General features: G+C 38.8%; 1 protein-coding gene across 1 annotated transcript in view; it reads left to right on the forward strand.

The window, feature by feature from the left end:
• The window catches only part of FMN2 (formin 2), a 437,381-nt gene that overhangs the window by 91,829 nt on the left and 317,749 nt on the right, over positions 1-27,803 (forward strand). The window contains exons 3-4 of the mRNA XM_023730863.1: positions 7,331-7,478; positions 19,906-19,961. Coding sequence (XP_023586631.1) covers positions 7,331-7,478; positions 19,906-19,961 — 204 coding nt within the window. The remainder of the gene's footprint in view (positions 1-7,330; positions 7,479-19,905; positions 19,962-27,803) is intronic.

Below are 27,803 nucleotides of genomic sequence, written 5' to 3' on the forward strand. Positions count from 1 at the left end.
TATTGGTCCAGTTCTAAGGATTTTTGTTTTCTCTATGTTCAGGTGTAATCCATACTGAAGGCTGTAGTCTTTTACCTTCATCAGTAAGCACTTCAAGTTGTCTTCACTTTCGACAAGGAAGGTTGTGTGATCTGCATATCACAGATTGTTAATGAGTCTTCCTGATGCCACATTCTTCATATATCCTAGCTTCTCAGATTATTTGTTCATCAAGTAGATTGAATAAAGTAAGAGAATACAATCCTGCCACGTACCTTTTGAAATTTTAAACCACATTATATCCCCTTTTTCTGTTCTAACGACTGTCCCCCCCTTTTTTTATACCAAATTCAACTACGTCTGCCTCTTGATCCATGTAGAGATTCTACATGAGCACAATAAAGTGATCTGGAGTTCCCATTTTTCACCATGTTATCCATAATTTGTTACGATTCTCACAGTCTAATGCCTTTGTGTAGTCAATGAAACACAGGTAAGCATCTTTCTGGTATTTTCTGCTTTTGGTCAGGATCTGTGTGATATCAGCAGTGATATCCCTCTTTGTGTATCCTTGTACTAACATGAGAATGCTTAATTACTACTGTATTATAATAAGTCTTTATATATGGAATTGTAAGTCTTTCCTCTTTGATTCTTTTAAAGATTATCTTGGCTGTTCTAGAATCTTTCAGTATAAATATTAGAACCAGTTTGTCATATATCAGTAAAAACAGCTTTTGATCTATATGAAAATTTTATGTACATAATCATGTTAACAATGGATAATTGCAGTCTTATTTCTTGTCCAAACTCTTATTAGTTTGCTTTTTGTCTGTTTATCTGTAGACTGAATAGGAATAATTGTGGGATAGAAGATAGAAGTGATGATAGTGGCATTGTTTTCTCATTCCCAAACTTAAAAGGACAAACTTTCAATATTTTTTGTAATTGCTCTTTATCAGGTTAAGTAAGTTCTATTTCAGTTTCCGTCATGACTGGCTGGTATATTTTATCACATCCTTTTCCAGTTAGTTCTACAGAGAATCATCACATACTTTTTCTCCTTTGATCTGTTAATAAAGAAGTTACATGGATTTAATCTTAAATGGGAAGCCTACTTTACTTTTTTGGAATCGGCCCAACTTGGTTGTGATATATTATTCTTTTAATATATTCCTGAATTCAGTTTCCAGCATTATGTTTAGATTTTTTCATCTCTACCCAGGAGGGTCCTTCACCTTTAATTTTTCATTCTCATAATGCCTTTTTTAGATTTTGGTACCTCTGTTATGCGGTCTCATGAAATAAGCTGGAGAATGTTCTTTCTTTTTTTATTTTCTGGAAGAATTCATGTAAGATTGGTGTTATTTCTTCCTTCAAGGTTTGGCAGAATTTGTCCATCTAGCCACCTAAGTGTGGAGTGCTCTTTGTGAGACGGTTCTAAATTTTTGGTTTAATTTCATTGGTAGCTACAGGAATATTCAGATATTCTATTTTGTGTGTCAGTTTTGGTACATTGCATTTTTTCTAAGAATTTATTCATTTTATCTAATATTTAAAATGTTGTTGGGAAAGTTGTACCAAGTATCTTCTTACTGTTTTTAATGTTGGTAGGATCCGTATAATATTTTCCTTTTCATTCCTGACATTGGTTATTTTTACCTTCTTATTCATTTTGTTCTGGTTGTACCATTTCCAGTATTCTAGCTTTCCTGCCCCCTTACTTTCTCACCTTTGCTTTAGAGTAATTTTTCAACATCTGGTCTCATATAAATGATTTTTTAAAGGAGCTCATTATTCTCGGGTGATATTCTTTGTTTTCTGAGCCAGACTGTTATTCAGCTAAAAGGTGACCTCAAGGGATAATTTTGGTTTAAGGTTTAAAGAGTGTCTCAGGGTGATAGTCTCAGGGAGACCTCTCGTCTCAACTAGTCCGTTAAGTCTGGACTTTTAAGAATTTGAGTTCTGTTCCACATTTTTCTCCTATTTTATCAGGATCCATCTATTGTGACCCTGAGGAGGATGGCCAGTAATGGTTGCCAGGTACCATCTAGTTCATCTGGTCGCAAAATAGATGAGGCCCTGCTTCGTGTAGATTATTAGTCCTGTAGACTACCTTTTTCTCTGAGTCTTTGGTTTCCGTCTTTCTCTTTTGTTCCGAAAGAGTAGAGACCAATAATTATTTTTTAGATGGCTGCTTGCAAGCTTTTAAGACCCTAGACACTATTCACCACATTGGGATATAGCATGTACACTTTACGAACTATCATTACAATTAAATGAGTTGTCTCATGAGACTATGGTCCTAAGCCTTCAAGTCCAGAAAACCAGTCTCATGAGGTGTTTGGTGAGGTCTAAGAAGTATCCGTAATTTTGCCCCCTATGTGGTTTATTATATATATGGATATAAGTTGTCATAGATTGAATTTTGTCCCCCCAGAATATCTGTCAACTTGGCTGGGTCATAATTTCCAGTATTGTATGATTGTGTACCATTTTGTAATCTGATGAGATTTCCTTATGTGTTGTAAACTCTATCACTGTGATGTAATAAGATGGATTAGTGGCAGTTATGTTGCTGAGGTCTGTGAGATTAGATATTGTCTTAAGCCAATCTCTTTTGAGATATAAAAGAGAGAAACGAGCAGAGAGATGTGGAAACCTCATACCACCAAGAAAACAGTGCTGGGAGCAGAGCACGTCCTTTGGACCTGAGGTTCCTGTGCTGAGATGCTCCCAGACCAAGGGAAGACTGATGCATCACAAGGACCTTCCTCCAGAGCTGACAGAGAGAGAAAGCCTTCTCCTGGAGCTGATGCCCTGAATTTGGACTTGTAGCCTACTCAACTGTGAGAAAATAAATTTCTCTTTGTTAAAGCCATCCACTTGTGGTATTTCTGTTATACCAGCACTAGATGACTAAAACGTATGTACATGCAGACACATGTCTGTATGTACCTATGCCTATATAGTTACATCTATCTGTGCATACATATGTCCCCACATATTCATATCCCTATATACCTAGATAAGGAAACCTGTGGTGCAGTGGTTAAAGTGCTCAGCTGTCAACCTGAAGGTCTGTGGTTCAAACCTACTAGTCGCTCCACTGGAGAAAGATGTGGCAGTCTGTTTCCGAAAAGATTTACAGCCTTGGAAACCCTATGGGGCAGTTCTACTCTGTCCTGTGGGGTTGCTTTGAGTCAGAATTGACTTGATAGCAATGGGTTTTTGGTTTTGATATATACCTATATATGGAAGGAGCCTTGGGGTGCAGTGGATAAGCATTTGTCTGTTAACTGAAAGGTGGTTGGTTTGAACCCACCAGCCACTGTGTGGCAGAAAGATGTGGCAGCCTGCTTCCGTAAAAGATTTACAGCCTTGAAAACCCTGTAGGCAATTCTGCTGTGCCCTATAGGGTCACTATGAGTTGGAATTAAACTCAACAGCAGCTTTTTTTTGAGCTGTATACCTATGTGTATATTTGTGTAACCACACACATATTTTTTGGTTGCTGTTAACATTATTTCCCCTAAATTCTTGAGATGAATATTTAACTTACTGATTTTTAGCCTTTTATTTGTTAAATGTATATATTTAAGTTTAAAATTTTCTCTTTATACGTGACTGCTGCATCCTAAAAATTATGGTATGTTGTATTTTCATTGTCATTCAGTTTAGAAAACATCTAGAGATGTAGTTGGGTGGATGGATGGGAAGACTGTAGAACATTTCAAACGATAATCAGGTTGAAATGGTGGGATTTGATTCTGTTGAAGTTGAGGAACCATGAAAGAAATTTGTGTTTTGTGTATTTTCTGCTAGGGGAGCTACATGACCAATAAGAGGCTTTGAGATTTATCATCATAGCACTGTATTATAGTACAATCCTGTGGGTGTAGCTGAAAGACTGGAAAGCTGACCAAAAGAGTTTTCATTTGTATAAGGTTTTGTAGCATGCTTTTCATATATTTTTCATTTCAGTGAGTGATGAAACCAAGTCAGACAGTTCATTCCCCTCGGATATTGGTGCTGCCTCTTGGAGGCAGTGGCCCGTGGCTGAGTGGGTGTGTTAGGCTGATGAAGCTCTCTATGCAAGAGTCCCTTTTCATTGGTTGTGATGCCTAGTGTGGAGTCCTTCAGCCACTGCAGTCCCCCAGGCCAACCTTTGTGCTAAACATTTGTCTTAGTTATCTAGTGCTGCTATAACAGAAACACAAGTAGATGACTTTAACAAGCAGAAGTTTATTCTCTCACAGTCTCGGAGACTAGAGGTCCAAATTCATGGTGCCATCTCCAGGGGAAGGCTTTCTCTGTTGGCTCTGGGGGAAGGTCCTTGTCATCAATCCTCCCCTGGTTTAGGAGTTTCTCAGCCCAGGGGCCCTGGGTCCAAAGGACACGCTATTCTCCTGGATCTTTTTTCTTGGTGATAGGAGGGTCCCCCTGCCCTGCCCCACGTGTTCACTCCTCTCTTTTATATCTCAAAAGAGATTGACTCAAGATACAGCCTAATCTTGTAGATTGAGTCCTGTATCATTAACATAACTGCCTCTAATCCTGCCTCGTTAATATCATAGAGATAGGATTTACAACACATAGGAAAATCACATCAGATGACAAAATGATGGACAGTCACACAGTACTGGGAATCATGGCCTAGACAATTTGACGCACATATATGGGAGACACAATTCAATCCATAACAGCATTTTACATGTATCATCTCATTTTAATAGCCTTGCATGGTAAACGTTCTGTCAACATTTCACACACCAGGAACTGATGCTTGGGAGTTTTTAAGTGGACTTCTTTCAGCTCACGTGTGCTGAGATGTGACCCCAGGTCTGTCTAGTTCCAGGGCTCAAGGTCTTGCTCACTCTGTTACAACAGCGTTTTGGCCAACTCTCTGTGACCTTGATAGAAGCTTGTTGTTGTGGACACATCCATTTGATTCTGCTGTACTGAAAACTGATGTGAGGGCAATGGCAGCAAAGATTTGAATTGTTTTGGGGAGGGATATTCTGGGAGTGTGTGGAGTAGGTACGTTCCTAAATAGGTATCATGATCACTAATTGGAGGAAGGGATGATGGGGAAAGGGAGTTGCATTTCGATGCTTTTCTTGAGCCAGAGCAATAGTCATATCACCTGTTAAGAACTGACCTAAACCAGTTTGGTCATGCACAACTGTCGAATGGGTGAGACTTAGCTACTCCCTAACAACCTTGCAACTTGCTGGATTTTAATGAAAGCAAATCTCAAAGGAAATTCTGCCAAACGTATGGATGTTTAGTAAACACACAACCATTAGTATGCACAAAGTAGTCCATACAAGCACACTCAGGGAATTTCCAGCTTGGTATCTGGTTAGGTACTTGACTAAACCTTGCACAAAAGACTCAAGGGATGTAGACAGAGCAACTTTCTGTGTCTGTTGGCAACAGGCAGGATTCTGTGCCTGTTGGCAACAGGCAAGGAGCAATCCTCGTAACCAGTGGCTGGATGCAGCACTGTTTAGGTAGGAAGACTTGCCATCATCTCTTGCCCAAATCTTTACCCTGCTCATTGTAAGTATGGGGATAGTCTCTGGTATTTTAGCCAATCCACACATACTGAGTTTTTCAGTTTAACCATTGAGAGCTCATTTTTAACATTCATCATGTTAATTAAACAAACCACTAGTTTCACCAATGAAAATATATTTCTGATATTCAGTATGTTAAATAGCAGAGTTTCTGGTGTTATTTAAGATATGAATAGCTAAAAGAGATGTTAGTGCCAGAAATACTTAGCCAGGTCTGAAATGGGGTGCTTTCTGATACAATCCCAGCTGAGCCCTGGTGTCTGCATTCTTAGCTGGAGCAAGTAATTGTCCCTTAACGGTAAAGATTAAACCAACTGACATGCATTTTATCTTACTCTCAATACTGAAGAATATTTTATAAATTTGTTAACTTATTAAATTACACAAATAGCAACATCTATCCATTGGTTAACCCAGTTTACTTTACAATCTCTTGCTGTGTGTCCTCCAGTCAATTCTGACTTATAATGACCCTATATGACAGAGTAGAACTGCCCCATAGGGTCTACTAGGCTATAGTCTTTTTTAAAAAATAATGTTTTATTTCTATACAAGTTTTTCAGTGACATTAGCTACATTTTTCACAATGTGTCAACATTCTCTTTAACTGCATTCTGGTTGTTCCGTTTCCAGTGCTCTAGTTTTCCTGTCCCTTTGTATTCTCATCTTTGCTTTAGAGTAATTGTTGACCTTTTAGTCTCAAACTGAAGGGTTTTTAATGGAGCATTGTACTTATGGCTCCTAGGCTGTAATCTTTTTGGGAGCAGATCACTAAATCTTTTCTCCCATGGAACTGCCGATGGATTCAAACCGCTGACTTTTGGTTAGCAGTGTAGCGCTTAACCATTGAGCCACCAGGGTTAACATGGTGATTACAGTGATTTTTTTTTTTTAGTTTGCACTTCACCTTTACTGTACTGGTCTTCTCTTTATTTTACTTGATGTTAATCGAAAGGTATCAGGAAATATACCTGTAAGTAAGGAAGGAAAATGCCACAAAGGGAACATTGGGCTGCATGTACTGAGCTGATGTATCTTAAATTGGTTAAACATGTTGTTACTCTGAAATCCTAATAAGCTGTTTTCCAAGGTTTATAGGCCTTACGCTGGTGCTCTTTGTGAAATCTCCAGTTTTCCTCCTGGCACCAGGTGTAATTACGACCTTCTTCTAATTCTGTCCAGATTATGCTGGTCTGCAGCTAGGAAGGCCTTTTTTCTTTGCCAAAAGATCCCTGTCCAGTTTTTTTTCTCTTGGCAGGCTCATTGGCTTTTTCATGGTTTGTCTCTCAAAACGGTTCCCAACCTGTACCCAAGATAAGTTCATTTCCTGGACCTTTTGTTGTGGAAGGCAAGGAAGCTATTATTGTCCAGCAGCACCCAAGTACAGCCTGTCCTTTGGTAAATGAATAAACAATTTTTAAAGGGACATCTTCAAATGTATTAAAGGTGCTAATTCAAGTTGTTCTCAGATTGAGTGTCTGGCTTTTTTCTCGTAATTCCCTGCAGGCCTACATACCGTCTCTACTTCCAAAGAACAAGGCTTTGATTTTACCATAGAAAAGAAATTGTGACAAGTGTGGTTATGAAAGTGAGGTGACTGTGGAAGAATGTTTGTTATGAGTCTACATTGACTAGTATAAAATTCTGTTTTATTTTTATGCATATACACGTTTATATGAGTTAAACAGAAATGATGTTACGTTGACAATGCTGTATTTTTTCATGATTCAATTAATAGCTTTTTAAAAAATTTTATTTTTTAAATATAGCAAGATCAACTTTACACCTGGGCTGCAGTTAGTCAACCCACACACTCACTGGATTACGCAGAAGGGCAGTTTCCCAGGCGAACCCCATCTGTTTGGCCTCTGTCTAAACCTCCTGATGAAGACCACAGGCCTAAGGATGCTGACACAGGTAGGAGACCGGAAACCGTGAATGTTGTGAAGTTGTGTTAGCATAAGTTGTGTTAGCATAAAGTATCTTTTTAGTGGTTACTGGGCAATGAATCTGCATTTCCCTCCTAAGGATCTCTTAGAACATAATCTGCAAGTAACCCAGTTAAAATCACCGGGAGGGTTGTTAAATGGAAGATTCTTTTGTCCCACCTCCAAGGCTACTGAGTTAGAATTTTGGGGAATGTTGTTGTTAGGAGGTATCGTGTTGGTTTGGTGACCCTGTGTGCAACAGAACGAAACGCTGCCTGGTCCTGTGCCATCCTCACAATCATTGTTGTGCTTGAGACCATTGTTGTAGCCACTGTGTCAATCCATCTCATTGAGGGTCTTTTTCATTTTCACTAACCTTCTACTTTACCAAGCATGATGTCCTTCTCCAGTGACTGGTCCCTCCTGATAACATGCCCAAAGTAGTATGTGAGACGAAGTCTCACCGTCTTTGCTTCTAAGGAACATTCTGGCTATACTTCTTCCAAGACAGATTTGTTTGTTCTTCTGGCAGTCCATGGTATATTCGATATTCTTTGCCAGCACTATAATTCAAAGCTGTCAATTCTTCTTCGGTCTTCCTTATTCATTGTCCAGCTTGTGTATGCATGTGAGGTTATTGAAAACACCATGGCTTGGGTCAGGTGCTCCTTAGTACTGAAAGTGACATCTTTGCTTTTGAACGCTTTAAAGAGGTCTTTTGCAGCAGATTTTCCCAATGCAATAATAACATCTTTTGATTTCTTGACTGCTTCTTCCGTGGACATTGATTGTAGATCCAAGTAAAATGAAATCCTTGACAAATTCAGTCTTTTCTCCATTTATCTTGATGTTGCTTATTGGTCCAGTTGTGAAGATTTTTGTTTTCTTTATGTTGAGGTGCAGTCCATATTGAAAGCTGTACTCTTTGATCTTCATCAGTAAGTACTTCAAGTCCTCTTCACTTTCAGCATGCAAGATTGTGTCATCTGCATAACACAGGTTGTTAATGAGTCTTCCTCCAATCCTGATGCCCCGTTCTCCTTCATGTAGTCCAGCTTCTCAGATTATTTGCTCAGCATACAGGTTGAATAATTATGGTGAAAGAATACTACCCTGACGCACACCTTTCCTGACTTTGAACCACAGTGTATCCCCTTGTTCTGCTTGAAGAACTGCCTCTTGGTCTATGTACACATCCTCACGAGGACAATTAACTGTTCTGAAATTCCCATTCTTCGCAATGTTATTCATAGTTTGTTATGATCCACACAGTCAAATGCCTTTACGTAGCCAATAAAACATAGGTGAACATCCTTCTGGTATTCTCTGCTTTCAACTAAGATCCATCTGACATCAGCAGTGATATCCCTCGTTCCTCATCGTGTTCTGAACCTGGCTTGAATTTCTGACAGTTCCCTTTTGATGTACTGCTTAATTTTACTTGTGTGTGATATCAATGTATTGTTTAAGTTCCGCCTTCTGTTGGATCACCTTTCTTTGGAATAGGCATAAATATGCATCTCTTCTAGTTGGTTGGTCAGGTAGCTGTCTTCCAAATTTCTTGGCATAGACAAGTGAACACCTTCTTCGCTGCGTCTGTTTGTTGAAACATCTCAATTGATATTCAGTCAATTCCTGGAGCTTTATTTTTTGCCATTGCCTTCAGTGCATCTTGGACTTCTTCCTTCAGTACCATGGGTTCTTGATCATATGCTGCCTCCTGAAATGGTTGAACATTGACCAATTTTTTTTTTGGTACAGTGACTCTGTGTTCGTTCCGTCTTCTTTTGATGCATTATTCAGTATTTTGCCAGAGAATCCTTCAATATTACATTAGAGGCTTGAATTTTTTCTTCAGTTCTTTTAGCTTGAGAAATGCCAGCTGTGTTCTTCCCTTTTGGTTTTCTAACTCCAGATCTTTGCACATGTCATTATAATACTTTGTCTTCTTGAGCCGCCCTTTGAAATCTTCTGTTCAGTTCTTCTACTTCATCATTTTTTCCTTTTGCTTTAGCTACTCAACGTTCAGGAGCAAGTTTCAGAGTCTCTTCTGACATCCATTTTGGTATTTTCTTTCCTGTCTTTTTAATGACCTGTTGCTTTCTTCACGTATGATGTTCTTGATGTCATTCCACAACCGGTCTGGTCTTTGGTCATTAGTGTTCAATGCATCAAATCTGTTCTTAAGATGGTCTCTAAATTGGGGAATGAGATACTAGAATTCTCCAGTATTTTTGTGTATACCAAAGTTTGAGAACCATTGCCTCCAGCCATCCAGTTTTAACCACAACCAGAAGGTTAAGCTTCCCATTCTATTTTGGCCAAGAAAACACTGAAGGGACAGGTCTGTCTATTGTCTTCAAAGGAGTGACTGCTGCCTTACCTCTTCCCTATGAATCTTTTCACTTACTGCTATTATTTGTGCTTTTCTTCATTCTTTTGTTTACTTTCAGAGATTAATGAGGAGAGGCAAACTAGAGAAATTCATTTAGTGTAATCTCATTTGAAGTAGTCTTTTTTTAATTACACAAGGTTCAGATGTAATCTTTTTTTTCTTCTAAAATTTTTCTTATTGGTGCTTTTTGGTACTTCTGTCATCTTAAAGTATTTTGTGTCATTGTCAAGGAAGATAACATGAGATTGCCATCAACTTTATTTGGAAGAGTTCAACAGAGTGATGATCTCCAAGCCTGATTCTAGGAGAGCAGTTTGTATTTGTCGTACAGAATAGAGGATCAAATTTCTGTAACAAAGTTTTATGGAATTTGGTTGTTTTATCCCTTGATTTTTCTTTGTTTTGCCGTAATAAATTCCTGACTTCCCCTTGATGGACTGATTAGGAATCCTGGATTCTGATCCATAAATGAAGAGTAAATAGAAGAGCATCATTACTATTCATAAATGTGCCTAAATGATAACATAGGTATTAGAGTTTGGAATTTTAATTTTTTTCCCCTCTTGTTGGCTTATAGAGGGAAAGATAGTCATTAGACACTTAATCTGGACTTGTGGTAAAAGAGGATAATGTAAGGTAAGAGCGTGTAGCCTGGGCTTTGCCACTTCTTAGTTATCAACTTAATCACCTTAAGCAAGTTTCCTAACCACTGTACCTCAGTATCCTCATCTGTTGAAATAATGAGAATAGTATCTGCAGAATAGGATTGTTTTGCATATTACACGAGTTAATGTATGCATTAAGAATGTATTTAGAATGCAATAAGAACTGCATTCAAAATGCAGTGTCTGGCACGGTATACGTGTGTGCGATTATTATCATTATTATTATTACATGTAGTTATCTTCTCCATGAGTTCCCTTTAAGAACCAACAATGGCCCACGGTGTCAAAGATTTTATTTTAGGCCCCTGCACAAGGTCCTGCAAGGGAACCTCATGCTCACAACCTCCTGGCTTCATCTCAACCTTTTGGAGGGAGGCATTATTTTTTTTTTTAAATTTTAAAGTGTTATGTGTTATTGTCTAGGAAGATAGTATGAGATTAGCATCAACTTTATTCAGAAGAGTTCAATATGGTGATGATCTCCACGTCTGATTCTAGGAAAACACTTTATCTTTGTTCTTTATCATATAGAATCTGTGTCATAACCAAAAAAAGCCAAACCCATTGCTGTCAAGTTGATTCCAACTCACAGTGATCCTATAGGACAGAGTAGAACTGCTGCATAGGGTTTCCAAGGAGCGCCTGGTGGAGTCGAACTGCTGATGTTTTGGTTAGGAGCTGAACTCTTAACCACTACACCACCAGGGTTTCCATGTGTCATAAAGAACCTCCAAAGACTGGGATAAAAATGGGAGGTTGTAAGCACGAGGTCCCTCTTGCAGAACCTTGTGCAGGAGCCTGAATAAAATCTCTGAGACCGTGGGCCATTGTCAGACTGCATAGGGGCCCACACCCAGCCTTGCATGTCCTGGGTTTATTAGTCACCACTTAGCGTTTGCTAGGTGGATGTACTCCCTGAAATGACAACAAATAAAAGATAGGATGAGAGGAATGTTGTTCCACTTAGGGTTTAGCATAGCACAAAGTTAAGTTGATCAAGGTCCCAGTAAGGCTCCTTAATGCAAAGGTCTTTAGGAAATAAAGGGGTTCTTACACTATCTTACCTGAGAATACAGCAAGCCAATAAAAAGTACATTTAATTTTAAAAGGAAAAGTACACAACTATTGATCTCATTATATAATATATACTCTTCTATTTGTTTATGGTAAAAATTACTTACTGGTAAGAAATAGCCAGGTGTAGGTACAGTAGAATTAATTTCATTGATAGCCTTTTTAACAGTTGTTCATATCCTGTGTTTGATATCATTGATTAGTGTGATATTCTCATATTTTTTCTTCCTCATTGTGTGTATCTTCTTCAACTTTCTAGAAGAAACATTTATATTATGCTACAAGATTTTACAGTACTTAAAAAAATTATGAAAAATTTAAAATGTTACTTTTATGTTTTGTATGTTGTATTACTTGAATTTTATGTTATTTGGTTTTGTATACCAGAGGAGCACTTAATTGAAAGTGAATTGGTAATAATCTGAATTTTCATTTGGTGAAAGGTGATAGTTGGAATTGATACAGGAAGTTTGTAATATAGTTTTGGTTTTCTTCATTATTTGATGTAGTTTACAAAATGCTAGAGCAAGTACATTTTAATGCAATGATTTGTCTCCTTTTTAAAATATGCATTCTTGCAGAAGTTGGTGAAGGTAAGTAGAAAATAATTTAGCATAGTGACTTGTATTTCTCCAATAGATCTGTTATAAATCTCGGCATCTATATAGCATTTTTTTTTTTTTTTGTCCAAAGTGATCTAATGGTACTTCCTAACTTTTCCTGTTGTGACTCTATGACATTCATCTGGGAAAGACACTTCCATGAGGTGGTCTCACTCCCAGAGAACCACACCACCTCTCTCCTAATCAGGCATTCAATTATGTGAGAGAGAATGATGATACTATAGCGGAAACCTTGTATAGAGTTTTTTTTTTTAAGTATTTCAATTGCAAACTTTGATAATACAGTCCTTAATAGTAATAAATAATTCGCAGTGCACTTAACAACTGATTACTGTACATTGTTGAGTAGTGACTTCATAGTTAGAACCACTATTTGTGACATGCAATCCTTTTCAGTTTTAATTTAAAGTAGAAAATTTCAATAATTTTCTTCCTTTTGAAGAAGACAGATTTGCTGATCTTTCTTAGAAAATTGAGAACTTGCTCTTTTCTTCCACCTTTTCCTAATACGGATTATAATTCCCATATTCAGCTAATTCAGATTCATGGGGCTGCCTCTTTTCCCTTCCTTATGTATCTGCCTTTAATTTTCCCATGATCCCTTCTGTGAAAAAAACTTTTTTCCCACCTTCAAGGGACTATGTTGAAGGGTGAACTGACCCTCCTTTATATGAAAGTGAAGTGCTGAGGCCAAGGTGATGCCTCGGTGCCTCTCCCCACCTGTGAGTCACAGAAGGGCCACCAATGCCTGTGTATTCTTAGCCAGTCATCCTTTGCTCCCATCCTGGCTCCCTACACGGTTGGCTTTGTCCCCACAGATGGGCCTAAGGTGGTCACATCTGCCTTTCACCTACCGGAAGAATACGGCTAGGCAGAAAGAAAGTTAGGAAGCAGTGTACTCCAAAAGTTGGCAGCAGAAACGTCGACAGGTAGAAAACCTTTCCAGGTACAGTAAAACCTGCGAAAGCCAGAACCTGTGTAAGGCAGAAGCCTGTCAGAGAAGGAAAATGCAAATATTGTCCACTAAAACAAGTGATAGAAAAGTGGTAAGACTGCGCCCTGTCAAAGGTGGAAAACTTGTGAGACCCAGAAAAACAAGGCAGTCCTGTTGAATTCTGGCTCTCACAGGTCTCACTGTCTCTGGTTGTCTCTTTATCTTCTCTCGCTTCATTTCCCCTTACTTACATGCCTCCCCCTACCTCCCGTGGTTATTTCCTTTTCCGGAGTCCTGGGGCATTTTATTCATATCTCCAGCATTTGAATTATTTGTGCATTGTAATTTATCTGTTTATATGTATCTGTCTTCCCTGTAGACTTCCAGCATTTCAACAGCAAGGACCTTTTGGCACTGTTAAAAACCTAAATGTACAGAGAAGCACCAAAAATTAGTGTAACAGATTATATTTATTGTGAGTAGACACATTCGATTGGAGCAGCGTCAACCCGAAGGTATCGGGAAGGCACTCCAAAGAGGGGATAGTGAAAGCAGGTTATCTAGGTGAGGTCCGGGCAGGGTGGTCTCCTGAGAGTTACTGTAAATTCCTTCCATGTTGGTTTCTCAGAACATGGGCAGGGCTTCAGGTTCAGTCAGTTGTAAAAAGTTATTAAGGACATGCCATACATCCTAAAACACAGCTTCCAGTCAGACCTTGGAGTTCCTGCTTCTTGAAACTGGCTACACAAAGATAATTCTCCAAAAGAGCCCAATGCCTACGGCAAAACAGTCTCTGCTAAGCTACTTACTCCGCTATTGTTTGACCTAAAGGTGACTCTAGGAAAACCAGTTCCTTAAAGGCTCAAGGTTCAAAAGGACACCTAAGGGCAAATGGCCTGGGTGGGTCACCCCAACTCCATGGACCCAGAAACCTGGATTCCAGGAGAATTAAAACAGTTTCTCAGCACATGCTAGATGATTAACTGTTTTAATGAATGAAGGTCTGTTAGTTGAAAAAGATCTAAATATATCAGATACCTACTCAGCACATGGATGCATTTGAGGGAGAGTTTTGTATATGTGTTAGAACAGGTTGTGGACCATTTTAGAGGCTCAATGCCAAGTTTTCCAAGGCCATTCAATAGATTTACAGAAAATCAAAGAGATAATTAACTTTAGTTTTCAGATTTGTGGAAAACAGGGGCAGGGTGTGTAGATGTGAACAGGGACTTGATCGTTCTTGTTGCGTGCACGTAAATCCAAGTCTGTTATGTTTCAGTGACAATGTGAATAGCCAAGAGAGTGAACACAAGACTGATTTTAGAAAGGGAGTCTGGGCACAGAAAATCCGAGAGAAAAACATGTGGAAGGATAGCTGGGAGAAGCATGGCAGAAACTTTGTGTAAAAATCTTTAAAGAAAGTGTTTACATGTTGGCTGAATGAATTGCAACCCACCTTTGTTCCAAAAAAGATTTGAGCAGCTTATCAATATCTAAGGTGCACCAAAGGATTACAAGGCAATAGATCAAACTGAAAGGAATGTAAGAGTAAAACGAAACTTGAGACAAGCTAGTACACTGAAATGTATTTCAGAGGGGCCTGCACAGTTTTTAAGGGTAATTAGAAGGTTACTGTTGAGGTTCAGAGCAGAAAGGGAAATGTGAGCAGTTACACGTTTTGTGGAATATGAGATTACAAATAAGATTAAAATAGTCCATAAGATTAAAAATAGTTGCTCAGAGGAACACAGCTTTTCTGGCCTCTGATATAAAAAAGAAATGTGTCTAATGGTTCTTAATAAAACAGATTCTGTGTGAGATAATGGAAATACATTATCAGCAACTCATTTCCAGGTTTTGTCTAACCGCTTTAACACACATGCAGCTGAGGTAATACAGACCAAGGAAAAGTTGATAGCATTCTATTTCTTTAAGCTTCTCACTTGATCCAGGGATAAAATGTACTAGAATTGTGTTTCCAATGGTGGATAATTCTCTGTTTTCTTCTCTTTTTGGTAAAATTGGCCAGCAGTTTTTTCTTACATATGCTAGCTAAAGCCTGGCATATAGATATCCTTTGTAGACAATGAGGGGCAGATCCATGCTATTAAATAATGAGCAGAATATAGGGTTGGCGCCTTTCGGGTAAATTAAGTGTTCAACCCCATCTTCATTTGTTGAGAAGGAACCCTGTGTTAAAAGTGGTTAAAGCACTTAGCTGCCAACAAAAGGTCGGCATTTTGAACCCACCAGCTGCTCTGTGGGAGAAAGATGTGGCCATCTGCTTTCATAAAGATTTACAGCCTTAGAAACCTTATGGGACAGTTCTTCTCTGTCCTATAGGGTCACTATGAGTAGGAATTGATGGCAGTGGGTTTGTTTTTTTGTTTTTGATTTGTTGAAGGACATGGTATACCAGAATTAAAAACATCTATCATTTGTTAAGCAGCCAGTCATAAGCTGTGCTATTTAAATAACGTTTTAATGAATTATCTTTCAGTGTATCTTTCAATGAAATTGATTGGATTTGAATCAAATAGATTCATACCGCTAAAGAGGAAACTGTAACATAATAATTTTATATAAGTGCAGTTTACTAAACATGTAAAACTCTATTTAGAGACTGCTTAATTCATTTTTAAAAGGCATAGTTTATATATATTAAAGGGGCAATTGAATGTATTTTCCATTCTTAGCAGAGAAGCATCTCCTGCTCATTGTCTTATTGCCCTCTCTCCACAAACATAAAACTCATCCAAGTATGTTTTGTTTTATAAGCGATAGGCATATTTTGGGGGGACAAAGAGATCATTTCTGAAACATATTTGGAACTATAGGGAGCCCAGAATTTAAGATTATGCTCAAGATTTTGTGAGGTAACTTAAAGAAGCAGAACATTTAAAGTTTCATCAGGAATATTCTTTTTCCTTCTTTGCTTCACAATAAAGTTTTTTTTTTTTAAAAAAAGAAAAAAGTTTATTTCCTTAATTCTAAAGAGAGGTGAGTGAAGGAGATGGCAGTTTTAAATATACCCTTGAGCGTACCCTTACTGGGTTGCCTTTAAAAACAGCCATCATAGTTGATGAATATTTTAAGACGGCTGTCAGTCCTGGGGTCCCTGGGTGGTGCAAACCGTTGGAGGTTCAAGTCCACCCAGAGGTGCCTGGGAAGAAAGGCCTGGTGATCTATTTACGAAAAATCAGCATTGAAAACCCTATGGAGCACAGTTCTACTATGTAACACATAGGGTTGCCATGAGTCAGAATCGACTCTACCGCAACTGGCTTGTTACTTTGTTTGGTCAGCCAGTCCCAGTGCTGGGGTATAAGGCAATTCTAGAAGGTGCTTCTGGATCTTCTGTGAAGAGAGGTGTTTGGCAGTAAGTGCCACTGGAATTTGCATGAGGGATGATTATGTTCAATTAGGGAGCAAGATTTCTCAGATACCTGCCCAGTTACCCTAGACTTGAGCTGTCACTCCCCACACCACTTTTTGCCATGTCTTACACTTCTCTTTACTCTTTCTCCTTCTTGTACCTTTCTTCTTCTTTCCTTCCCATGCTATTGCTTTTCCTCTCAACATTTATTTTTCTTCCTCTCTTGTTTTAATTTTCCATTTTCAGTATTATTCTGTATGTTTCTTTCATCTTAAAATTTTGATCTTCTAGAACTACTATACTGTAGTTTATGATTTTGAAGACGAAATTTTGACATATAAATTTCTCTTAGATGTTTTAATACACTAATTCAAGAAAATAAAAAGTATAGTGAAAGGGATGGGGCGGGGAGAGTGAATTCAATACATTAGCCATTGAATTAGAGTGAAACTGAAAATTGGGGTCTAGGTGTTCAGAGGAGCCCGGATGACGCAGTGGTTAAGAGCTCGGCTGCTAACCAAAAGGTCAGCAGTTCAACTCTACCAGCCCCTCCTTGGAACCCTATGGGATAGTTCTACTCTGTCCTGTAGGGTCTCTATGAGTGGAACTGACGCGACAGCAGTGGGTTAGGTGCTCAGAATATTGAATTGTACATCTTCCTAGTTCATTGTTCTGATTAACCGCACATGTTCTTATGTTCTTATTTACCACCAGAACCCATAATTTTGCTTTTTTGGGACACATCACAGGTTGAAGACTATAGGAAAAAAAGCTAGAAAACATTACCATATTTTTACGGAAATAATGCGCACCTTTTACGTTTGTTTGCCAACTGTGCCCTCCCCTGCAGGGTTTTCACAAGAGCTGCTATAACAATTTGTTTTTCTTTCACACGTTGCTCTAAAAAAAAAAAAAATTAGCATGGCATGCTTTCGAAAATACTTTGTACGGGGAGAGTACAGTTGGCATACAAACATAGAAGATGTGTGTTATTTACATAAAAATATGGTATATATACATTTCTAATGTGAAGAGCTATTTGTACCAACAGATGATCTTTCAGACTCTTCTTGCACTGTCTAAGCCAGAACCTTGTTTCGAGTCTATTGTGTTTGGCAGAATTTAGAGATGACAAAAAATATCAGAAAACAAGAGTGTTACAGATTTTGGTTTTGCTCTGCAATATTAACTGTTAGTTAGCTTTGATGTTGAAGATCTTTATTCACAATTGTCATCTAACTCTGGTGTTAAGTTCAAAGTAGAGATTTGTCAGTATTAGAGAGAAAATCCCTTTTTGTTTATCTCAGTGACACGTGGTATTTGGAAATTGGTTGTGCTTCCAAGGCCATTTGTTACATTCTATTGCCACTGAAAGTAGCTAAAGACAAGGTGGTATCTATATGTTCCTTATAAAATTCTTACTCCGTCTTTGCCTACCCAGGATACCTATCCTTTATGGTGGCACCTACTTTCATGGTTTGATCATTCTTTTCATCTTTCATTTGTTTCTTCACTCACTCTTACAATTACTCAACCAACATTTTAAGCATACACTGTATCATTTCACTATTCCGGGTGCTGGGGATACAGTAGTGGGGGAAAAAAAGACAAAAGTCTCTGCCTTCATGGAGCTTGTATTTTGATGGGGTTTATAAATAAGTAGGAAAACGAGAGAAGTATATGTTGTGTGATGATCCCTGCTATGAAGCAAGTAAGGGAAGGTAATTCGGGAGTGCTAGGGAGTGGATGGGGTTGTTATTTAAACTGAGTGGCTGAGGAGGCTTGAGAGGAGCTCTGGAACAGTGAGGAATGGAACCATGCAGATACAGGGCAGAAGAGTGAGAGTTCTGGGCAAACGGAACAGCCATGGCAAAGGTCCTGAGGAGGGAACATGGCTGGTGTGTTTCAGGGACAGCAAGAAGGCCAGCGTGGCTGGAGCAGAGTTGGCAACGGGGAGGAAGGAGGAGATGGTCAGAGAGGTTAGGGAGCATAGGGCACATGAAACAAGGCCTGTGGGCCATTGTAGAGACTGGGACTTTAAATGAAATGAAAACTGTCAGTGTTGCTCAAAAATATGTAATTTAAATGATAAATACCTTTTATTCTTCTATAGCTTTGTTATGTAAATCAGTTAAAATGCTGCTAAATTGGGAATGTGTACATTATCACGAAGAGTGACTGCTCTGTTGTCTGGTCTGCTCGCCAGACAGGGAGGAAGCAATGAGATAGTCAGGGGACAAATCCTAGTCTGGAGCTTGCATTAACTGCTCATGTTCTGGGGCCTTGGGTTTCTCATCTGTGAAATATGGAGGACAGCCTAGATCAGTGGTTTTCAGACTCTGCTCCATGGAGTACTAGGGATTCCTGAAGCCCCTTTTATTTTAATTTTTATGTTTTTAAACTTCCATGTAAGCTTCACTTAGAACAAAGTGTCCCCAAACTTAAAAAAAAAAAAAATCCTGGACTCAGTTGCCCCTTAGGTTCTCCAGCATGATGAACTTGTAATCTCGTAGATTCTCAAATGACAAAACTCCTAAAGGAGGAAAATTCCTCCAGAATCCCTTATTACTCAGAGGCACTTGGGGAGAGAGTGCAGTACCTCTTATTGAAATCAGAGGGTGACTTGTCCATAGTTAAATAAGTCTTTCTAGATCCTATCCTTCAGAATTAGTGAGTTGGCTCCTATTGTGGTATAGACCTTAGCTAAGTGAATTATAGAAAAAGTGGAACTCTTAGCAGGTGCTTCTTGGCACAATATAGAAACTAGCAATTGACAAGTATAGTCATGTTCAATGTGTAAAGAAGGGCACAGGACTGTTCCAGTTGAGAAGCATAGTCATGTTCAGTGTGTAAAGAAGGGCACAAGACTGTTCCAGTTGACAAGTACAGCCATGTTCAGTGTGTAAAGAAGGCAACAGGACTATTCCAATTGACAAGTACAGTCATGTTCAGTGTGTAAAGAAGGCAACAGGACTATTCCAATTGACAAGCACAGTCATGTTCAGTGTGTAAAGAAGGGCATAGGACTGTTCCAGTTGAGAAGCACATTTATGTTCAGTGTATAAAGAAGGGCACAGGACTGTTCCAACTGACAAGCACAGTCATGTTCAGTGTGTAAAGAAGGGCACAGGACTGTTCTAATTTTAAAAAATAACTAATGGCATGATTGTTAGTCATCATCTGTAAAGTTGTCATATTGTCACACTCCAGTAATATAATTGGAAGATAAGCTGGCTATTTTTGGTACTTACGGTTAAAGATATATCTTAGTGAAAGCTTTGCTTTCTGATTGAGGAAATGGGAAAATTTATTTTTTAGATATTGACTGTCTGCTTCCTTTCTGATCCAGAATCTCAGTCTGCTGTTTTGGAAACTCCGGAAAAATGTTCAGATGCTGTCCAGCAGGTAAGAAGATCTTACTAGGATGTCTAATCCTGTCTCCCTTACTTGCCTTAAAGTTGTGGCAGACTCTGTGATTGATCTTCCCATCTGCCCAGCTAGCTAGGCTGCCTTTGTTTTCCTAAGCCTGCAGGGGAACCCAGTGAAGCGGAGGAAGATGTTTTCTTTCTTTATACTTTGCAAGGAGAATCAAGTTTGAAGTAGAACTGAGTACAAGCTTTCAGAAGCTCCATCATTCTATGTCCAGCCAGTGAGTTGGACCCAGACAACAGCTGGCTCCGGCAGGACAGGAGGCCACTCTGGGAGATGTTTGTGCAGAGATGCATCTGGCTGAATAATCATGAATACAATTAAAAAAAATCTCTGTCAGAGCTTTCTGAAATCAAGCATTATGGTTAAGTTGCTGTTTGGTGGAAGAAACATAGCTAGTGTCTGTTTAATTTCTATAGAACTGTTTCCTTTCTGTTATCAGAGAAGCCAATTTTTGTGTCTTTTTCTCTTGTTCCAAAATGTATTTGCTATAAAAAACTGCAAGAAAGGAAACTAGTTACACTAGTATGGAATAGTCATGTGCATAGCACATGCTATTTTGGATGTAAACCTATTTAATTTATATTTTTGCCCACCTGTGCTTTTGAAAATAACTTCGTGTTAGCATCATCAGCAAGAAGAGTGTGGTCTAGTAGAACCAAGAAGATGCCTAACTGGGTTCTAGACACAGGTCTGTTTCTGGTTAGTGTGTGACAGCATCCTTAGCCTATCTGGGACATAGTGAAATAAAAGAATTGGGTGGTCTCTGAGAACTCATTTAAGCTTAAAATGACTTTCCATTAAAAACAAGAAACACTGCATCATTCATGAAGGTTGTGCTCCCCCTGGAGGAGACATGGGAGTATAACATAGAAATTTTCAATTTGCTAGTGCTTTTCAAAAAAGTACAGATAGACTGGCCATTTTCATAAGAGTAAAGCTGCTCTTAAGGATACCAAAACCAAAGCAAACCCGTTGCTTTCCAGTAGATTCAGACTCATAGTGACCCTATAGGACACAGTAGAACTGCCCTGCCCCATAGGTTTTCCAAGACTGTAATCTTTATGGAAACCGACTGCCACATCTGTCTCCCATGGAGCAGCTGGTAGGTTTCAATTGCTGACCTTTTGGTTAGCAGATGAACGCTGAACCACGGTGCCACCAAGGCATTTTTCAATTGTCCACTCTCTTCCATAAAGTTTTCAGCTTATTGCAGTATATTTTATCATGGTTCATAGCTTAAGAAAAATAGAAAGTTACTGTATAATTTTACACATATGAATGTGTGTCTTTAATTATTACCATTGGAATCTCAATGTATAGAGCAGTGTTGTACATATTTTATCATTGTTGGTATTATAGGATACTTCATGTCCGACTTCTCTTTGGTGTTATCATATGTAACAAAGAATTGAGTCACCTATGTTCTGAAGATAAGGATTTAGAAATATCTAATATAATATTTCAGATCATTTAGCCATTCCTCAAACATAAAAAATCTGTAAAAAAACAGGAGATTTTTAGGACACTATTTTTGATTATTGCTGACTTTACTATTTCTGTCTTACCCCCTTTTGTCTTTCTTCATCTTATTCACTCTTGGCTAATCATTACATGGTTAATTAAATGGCCATCAGCTGGGTCCATTTTACTTCTCCAAGTGCTTCCAGCTTGATGTAGGTCTCTTCCGTGACAAAAAGAAGCTTGCTTTTTTAATGGCACTGTCCAGAAAATCAGCCACTGAATCCCCTGTGGAGCGCAGTTCTACTCTGACATGCACGGGGAATTGACTCCACAGCAACTCGTGTTCTCTTCTTAGATGGTATGTGTGTTTTCACAGGAACTTTAAGTAACTGGCCATAAAAGGGATTAAAGAACTAGAATTAATTCTCAATCTACTACGCACCTGGACTGTATTGTTTTATGTAATCCTTACAATAATCCTTTAAAGTAACTATCATAGTTCACATTTAACTGAGAAAAAAATGATATTCATAGGCGGTAAGTGACTTACCTGAGGTGACAAAATTGATAGAGTTTAGACCTAAGATTTGAGTCTGTTTGCTTTTTTAGCTCATGTTCTTTCAACTATGATAAAAATTATACCTTTATGTGGGTGATCACCCTTCGAGTAGATCATGCCATCTGATGACAAAATCATCAGATAGATTGAGATGAGAGTTTCGTTTTAAAAGTTATCGTATTATATTTAAACTGTACATTTGTAAGAGTCAGATGTCAAGGTACATTTTAGAGGTGGAGATGTCATTTGATAATCAAAGACTGACTATTTAATCATCTACGCATTTGGAAGTTTTACTACAACTTCTGTCCTACTTTGTGTCAATTTTAGTAACTTTAGTCTTTTTCACTATTTAAAAAAAAAAACCGTTTTATTTTTCATGTGAAGCACCTTGCTTTCTTCTTCTTGGTCACTAGGTGGCAGTTCTGTGTCTTGCTAAATTACCACTGCAGAAGACAGGGGTTATAAGCCACAGTTTACTCTGTATGAGGGGTGAACATGAAAGGTTTTCTGGTCCATGGGGCTGCCAGCATTATTTCGTGGTTGTAGTGCGAAATCTCCAGGACTGCTTAGTTGAGTAGTGAAGGGGGATTGGAAAACATCCTCTAAGTTTTTCTTCAGATGTACATTCAGACACCTGTTCTCTCCATCTGAAGGGACTGGAATTTATTGCATGAGTTTAGACTTTCATTCTCTCCCTGTAGTATTTTCTGAGAGCTCAATATCCCTAGAAAAAAACACATGACTCATAAAGCCTTTTCTCTACTAAGAGGAGTCGGAAGTTGTGGTATTGCCAGTGAGTCTGATGCCTAAAGCAAATAGAGCTGGCGCTCATGCAAAAAGAAAGGACGATGGTTACTCTCTGAGTGCTTTTATTGATGGCCCTATGGAATTATGCAGTTATAAAATAGGCCTCACTTCCAGATTAGTTTAATGTCAAGTAATATGCTCTGAAAATCTTTTGTGTCTCAAGAATTATTTCATAAAACTAGAAAAGGACTATCATTCAGTTGTGTTTTATCCTTTATTATTTGAAATACAATTCAAGCTGTAAATTCTTTTATACTCTATAGTATATAAATATATAGTATTTAAGTATTTAAGTATAGTATTTAGTATTTAATATATAAGTATATAAATAGCCAAAAAAAAAAAACCATTTGCTCCTCAGTTAAGATGAATATGGTAGCATGCTTTACCTTGTTACCACTCAGTTTTTAACTTAATTTCTCTTGAAATTGTGTACAATATTTGTTTTGAAGCATTTTCCTAAAAAGCCCTTGATATCTTTTTAATGTAAATGGACTGTTTGAAAGGTAAGTAGAATTAAAAATGTGGTTTTAAAAACTCAGCCTTTGAGTAAGAATCATAGTGTCAGGTGACGAACACATTGGGTTTCTGCACATTACAATAGTTACTAATTATCAATAGTTATGTTACAAAGTAGTAGATAATAGAAATAAATCAAACAATATCAGCACTGTCTTTCCCTATATGTTGTACAGTTTATATGCAAGCAAATTCTCAAAGGTCAGGAAAATGCTTAAGGGTTGCAATAACTGGCAAAATCCTATCTCAGTCCAATTTTAACCTTCTTTGAAATTTGGCTCTTAGGATCCTGCTCTGATGAGTCCCACTGAATACCCTCAATGCCCAATTCGACTGAAACTTATTTGAGGAATTTAATATTCTTTTCCAATGAATTTCCTTAAAGCATCTGTTATAGTGCTCTGTATACAATAGCCACCCAGTATACTTTATTATTAGTCTCAGAAAAATCTTTAGGAACAAATCAAAGAAATAGATATGAATAATGTACAGTAGCATAGTTGAAGGTACTTGAGGGGTTATAAGTGTCTTGGCATAGAAAAGTTTGAAGAGGAAAAAAAGTATTGGTCAGGTCAAAAGAAAGGCATGGAGTGAAATTAATTTTGAAGAAATAATGCTGGCAAAATATAGAAATGAGAAGCCACTGGAACTGGATTGCAATGTATTCAGCAAGTGGAAGTGTTAGAAAAAAGAACAACATTGCTTCTAAACTCTAAGGCCAAAGGTAACATGAAGGTAGTTAGGAAGGCATTTAGAAACCAGCAAAACAATCAACAAGTATAAAACTAAAATATAAACCAGAGTAAGAAAACTAGGGCTTACAGGAGAGACGGAGAGAGAAACTTGGGGTCAAGGTCAGAAAAAAATTTAGACATTTTAGCTTTAGAAGTAAAGAAAAAAGAGAAACTATTGTATCAGTTTTAAGAATGAAAACCAGTTCATCTCTGGCAAGCAGTTAGCAATTTGAGATTGAGAGTATGAAGTAAGAATTAGATGTCATACGTTGTTTTTGTTTTTATCTGGGGTGGCAGGGCTTGGGGGTGAAATGAAGTTATTACATTTTTGCCCTGTTGAGTTTTAGGTGGTGTAAAACTAGTGTGTGCCATACAATACTGTTAATGACCCGTGGAGAAAGGCAAACAGTTAAAGCAGTTAATATAAAGGAATAACTGTGCAGATACAAGTTCTTTGCTTATAAAGGATGCTTATCCTTTATTGATCATCTGTTGACCTCCTCTGTGTAAAGTATTTGTGGTAGGTATTAGCGGAAATACTAAGAATTGTAAGATAAATTCCTAGGCATTAAGAAACCGACCTTCAAGTTAGAGAAATAGATCTCTTTTGTATGCATGACATTTTCTGCAAGACGTAAATCTGCCAAGATACTTAGTGTATGTTGTAAGTATTCTAAAACATCAGAAAACAGGAAGATTGTAATTAAGGACAGCTTCTTTGAAAACGTGAAACTTAGATCAAGTCATCTAAGTGATGATTTTTGGGCAGGTGGAAAGAAAAAAAGTGGGTATTTCAGATTAGGGAAGAGAATAAAGGTATAAAAGTGGAGGTAAACATGACACATTGTGGGGGGAGGGGGCCACAGTGGTCCAAGTGACTTGAGGTGCATCTGGGTTCACTCCTTCCACAGACACCCCACTGTGCTGTCCCCCTCCTACACCTCGTCTGCATCCAGACCACCAGTGCCTTAGCTTGTCTTATCTGGATTACTGCAATAGCATCCTAACAGTTCTCCTTACTTCCAGTCTTAATCCCTTCTAATCTCGCCTTCACAATGCCTCCAGAGTCATCTTTCTAAAACCCAAATTTGCTTATGTCTAATATCTGCTTAGACCCATTCAATGTCTGCTTATAGCTTTTGAGAAAAAAAAGTCACGCTCCTGAGTTTGACATGCAAGATTTCCCTTGCCTTCCTTTGCCTTTGGCCTTATCACCCACTACTACCTACGTGTTTGGTTTGTTCCAGCCTTAAAAAATGGTCTAGTTTTCTGAAAGCTTTCAGATCTTTCATATCTGTCTTTATATATATTTCTTCTGTACTCCCACCCCCTTCTTTTTCCGTGTACTTAATTCCTATTTCTTAGTCTAAACTCATGTTAAGCCTTATTTTCTGTTATACCCTTTCCCTGAGAGCTCTCAGTCTTTCCATGTCCCTACTCCCTGTCCCTCTAGACATATCATACTTTTCCATAACTGTTGAATTATGTGTGTCTCATAGAAAATAGAGCTCCTAGAGCTAAGGCTATACTTCTTATTTTTTTTTGTCCTTCCAGTATATAACACAGTACTTAATACTTTCTGGGAGCTCAGAAAATATTTGATGAATGAATAAATATGTGGGAGACCACACTGGCTACAGCAGAGGGTGCATATTGAGGGGTAGTAGAAAATAAGCTTATGCGCATATTGTAGTGGTTAAGCTTATGGGCTTTGTACCAGTTTGCCTACGAATGAATCTCAGTTATTCCACTTTTAACTGGGGAACCTAGAGAAAGTATTTTACTCTGTGTGCCTTAGTTTGAGGGGTAGTAATAATTCTTGTCTCATAGGGTTTTTGTGAGTTTTAAATGCATTGATTTGTGTAAAGTGCTGTGTGGAACTCCTGGCATATAGGAAGCACTCAAAATGTTAGCTATTTTTATTATCGTTGCTGGTGTTCTATCTGAGCAGTACTATTGTGGTTTTGAAAGTTGCTTTCATATGACCTTATTTATTCCTCACAGCACTCCTGTGCAGCAGGCAGGGTAGGTAATGGAGGTATCAACATTCTACAGATTGCTAAAGATCTTTTGAACCAAATTGTTGTTGTTAGGTGCCGTTGAGTTGGTTCCGACTCATAGTGACCCTGTGTACAACAGAACAAAACACTGCCTGGTCCTGCGCCATCCTCACCATCATTATGTTTGAGCCCATTGTTACAGCCACTGTGTCAGTCCATCTCATCGAAGGTCTTCCTCTTTATCGCTGACCCTCTACCAAGCATGATGTCCTTCTCCAGGGACTGGTCCCTCCTGATGACGTGTCCAAAGTACGTGAGACAAAGTCTCATCATCCTTACTTCTAAGGAACATTCTGGCTGTGCTTTTTCCAAGACAGATTTGTTTGTTCTTCTGGCAGTCCACGATATATTCAGTATTCTTTGCCAACACTATCATTCCAATCCATCAGTTCTTCGGTCTTGGCCTATTCACTGTCCAGCTTTCACATGCATATGAGATGATTGAAAAGTATATGAACTAAGTAGAGGATTTAAAATGTCTTATGCCCAGCAGTAGAAAGCTATGAATTGTTGAGCAAGAAAGTACAGTAAAAACCTGCGAAAGCTGGAACTGGTGTAAGGCAGAAACCTGTGAGAGAAGGAAAACTCAAATACTTTCCACTAAAACGAGTGATAGAAAAGTGGTAAGACTGCACCCTGTGAAAGGCGGAAAACTTGCGAGACCCAGCGGAAACACAAGGCAGTCCCGTTGAGGTCCGGCTCTCATGGGTTTCACTGTACTATAATAAACTAATTGTGATAGTGGTGTGGTGGCGGGCCTCCTCTAACTTCACATGGGGAAAGGAGAATCAAGATCAACAGCCCATGACTGATTCCTATGAGGCAGAGGTCAGACATACTGCCTGTCACCACCCCTTTTTACCAATTCTGACACTAACCTCCCTCCCACAGCATTTTCTGCTTCTCTGCTGCGTTCGATAATTCCTTGCAATGACCACACAGAACTCATAGACAATACTCATGATTTCAGGGTTTATTAGGGCAGTAAAAGGTTAAAATTCAGGTTCAGGAATGCTCAGGATACAGTTCTTGGATTAGGACAGCCTCTTGTCAGCCGTGCCCTCAGGCACGCTGCCTTCTGGCCCCTCAGCCTCTGCCCAGCTTGGGGAAGTGTTACAAAGCTCTTTTAGCTCTCCTAATAGGTGCCTGGAGGCACCCTGCTCCACCAGAAAGCCTGCTGCCCAGAGGCGCTCACCTCTCTCACTCTGGGTCACAAGCCTAGCTCCATCAAGTGCCCAGAGGCACCCTATTCTGCCAGCAAGCCTCCTGCTGGTTTCTGGTTCTGCTGCCTCTGCTGCTGCTGTTTCTCTTCTGCTGCTTCTTGCCATGTTGCTGTCTTCAGTGTTGCAGCTCTCTCTGTCTGTCTTCTGGGTCTAGGAGGGTCTTAGTGCAGGGATCCCAAGTCCAAAGGACACACTCCGCTCCCATCACTTCTTGGTGGTAATAAGGTCCTCTGCTCTTGGATTGGCTCTCTTTTAAGCCTAACAGGATGGTAAAACTGTCCAATCCCTTCGTTTGGGTTCCATACACCTTATTAGCATGGTCCCACCCCCACAATGGTGCCATGCATCTTATTTATGTTATTAGCAAGCTATCCAATCCCTTTGGTGGGCCACAAGCACTTCGTTTGCATAGTCCCACTCAGTCATTTGGTAGGAGTTATGAAGACTGC

This window comes from Trichechus manatus, unplaced genomic scaffold, assembly GCF_000243295.1.
Source record: "Trichechus manatus latirostris isolate Lorelei unplaced genomic scaffold, TriManLat1.0 scaffold00039, whole genome shotgun sequence".
Taxonomy (NCBI): domain Eukaryota; kingdom Metazoa; phylum Chordata; class Mammalia; order Sirenia; family Trichechidae; genus Trichechus; species Trichechus manatus.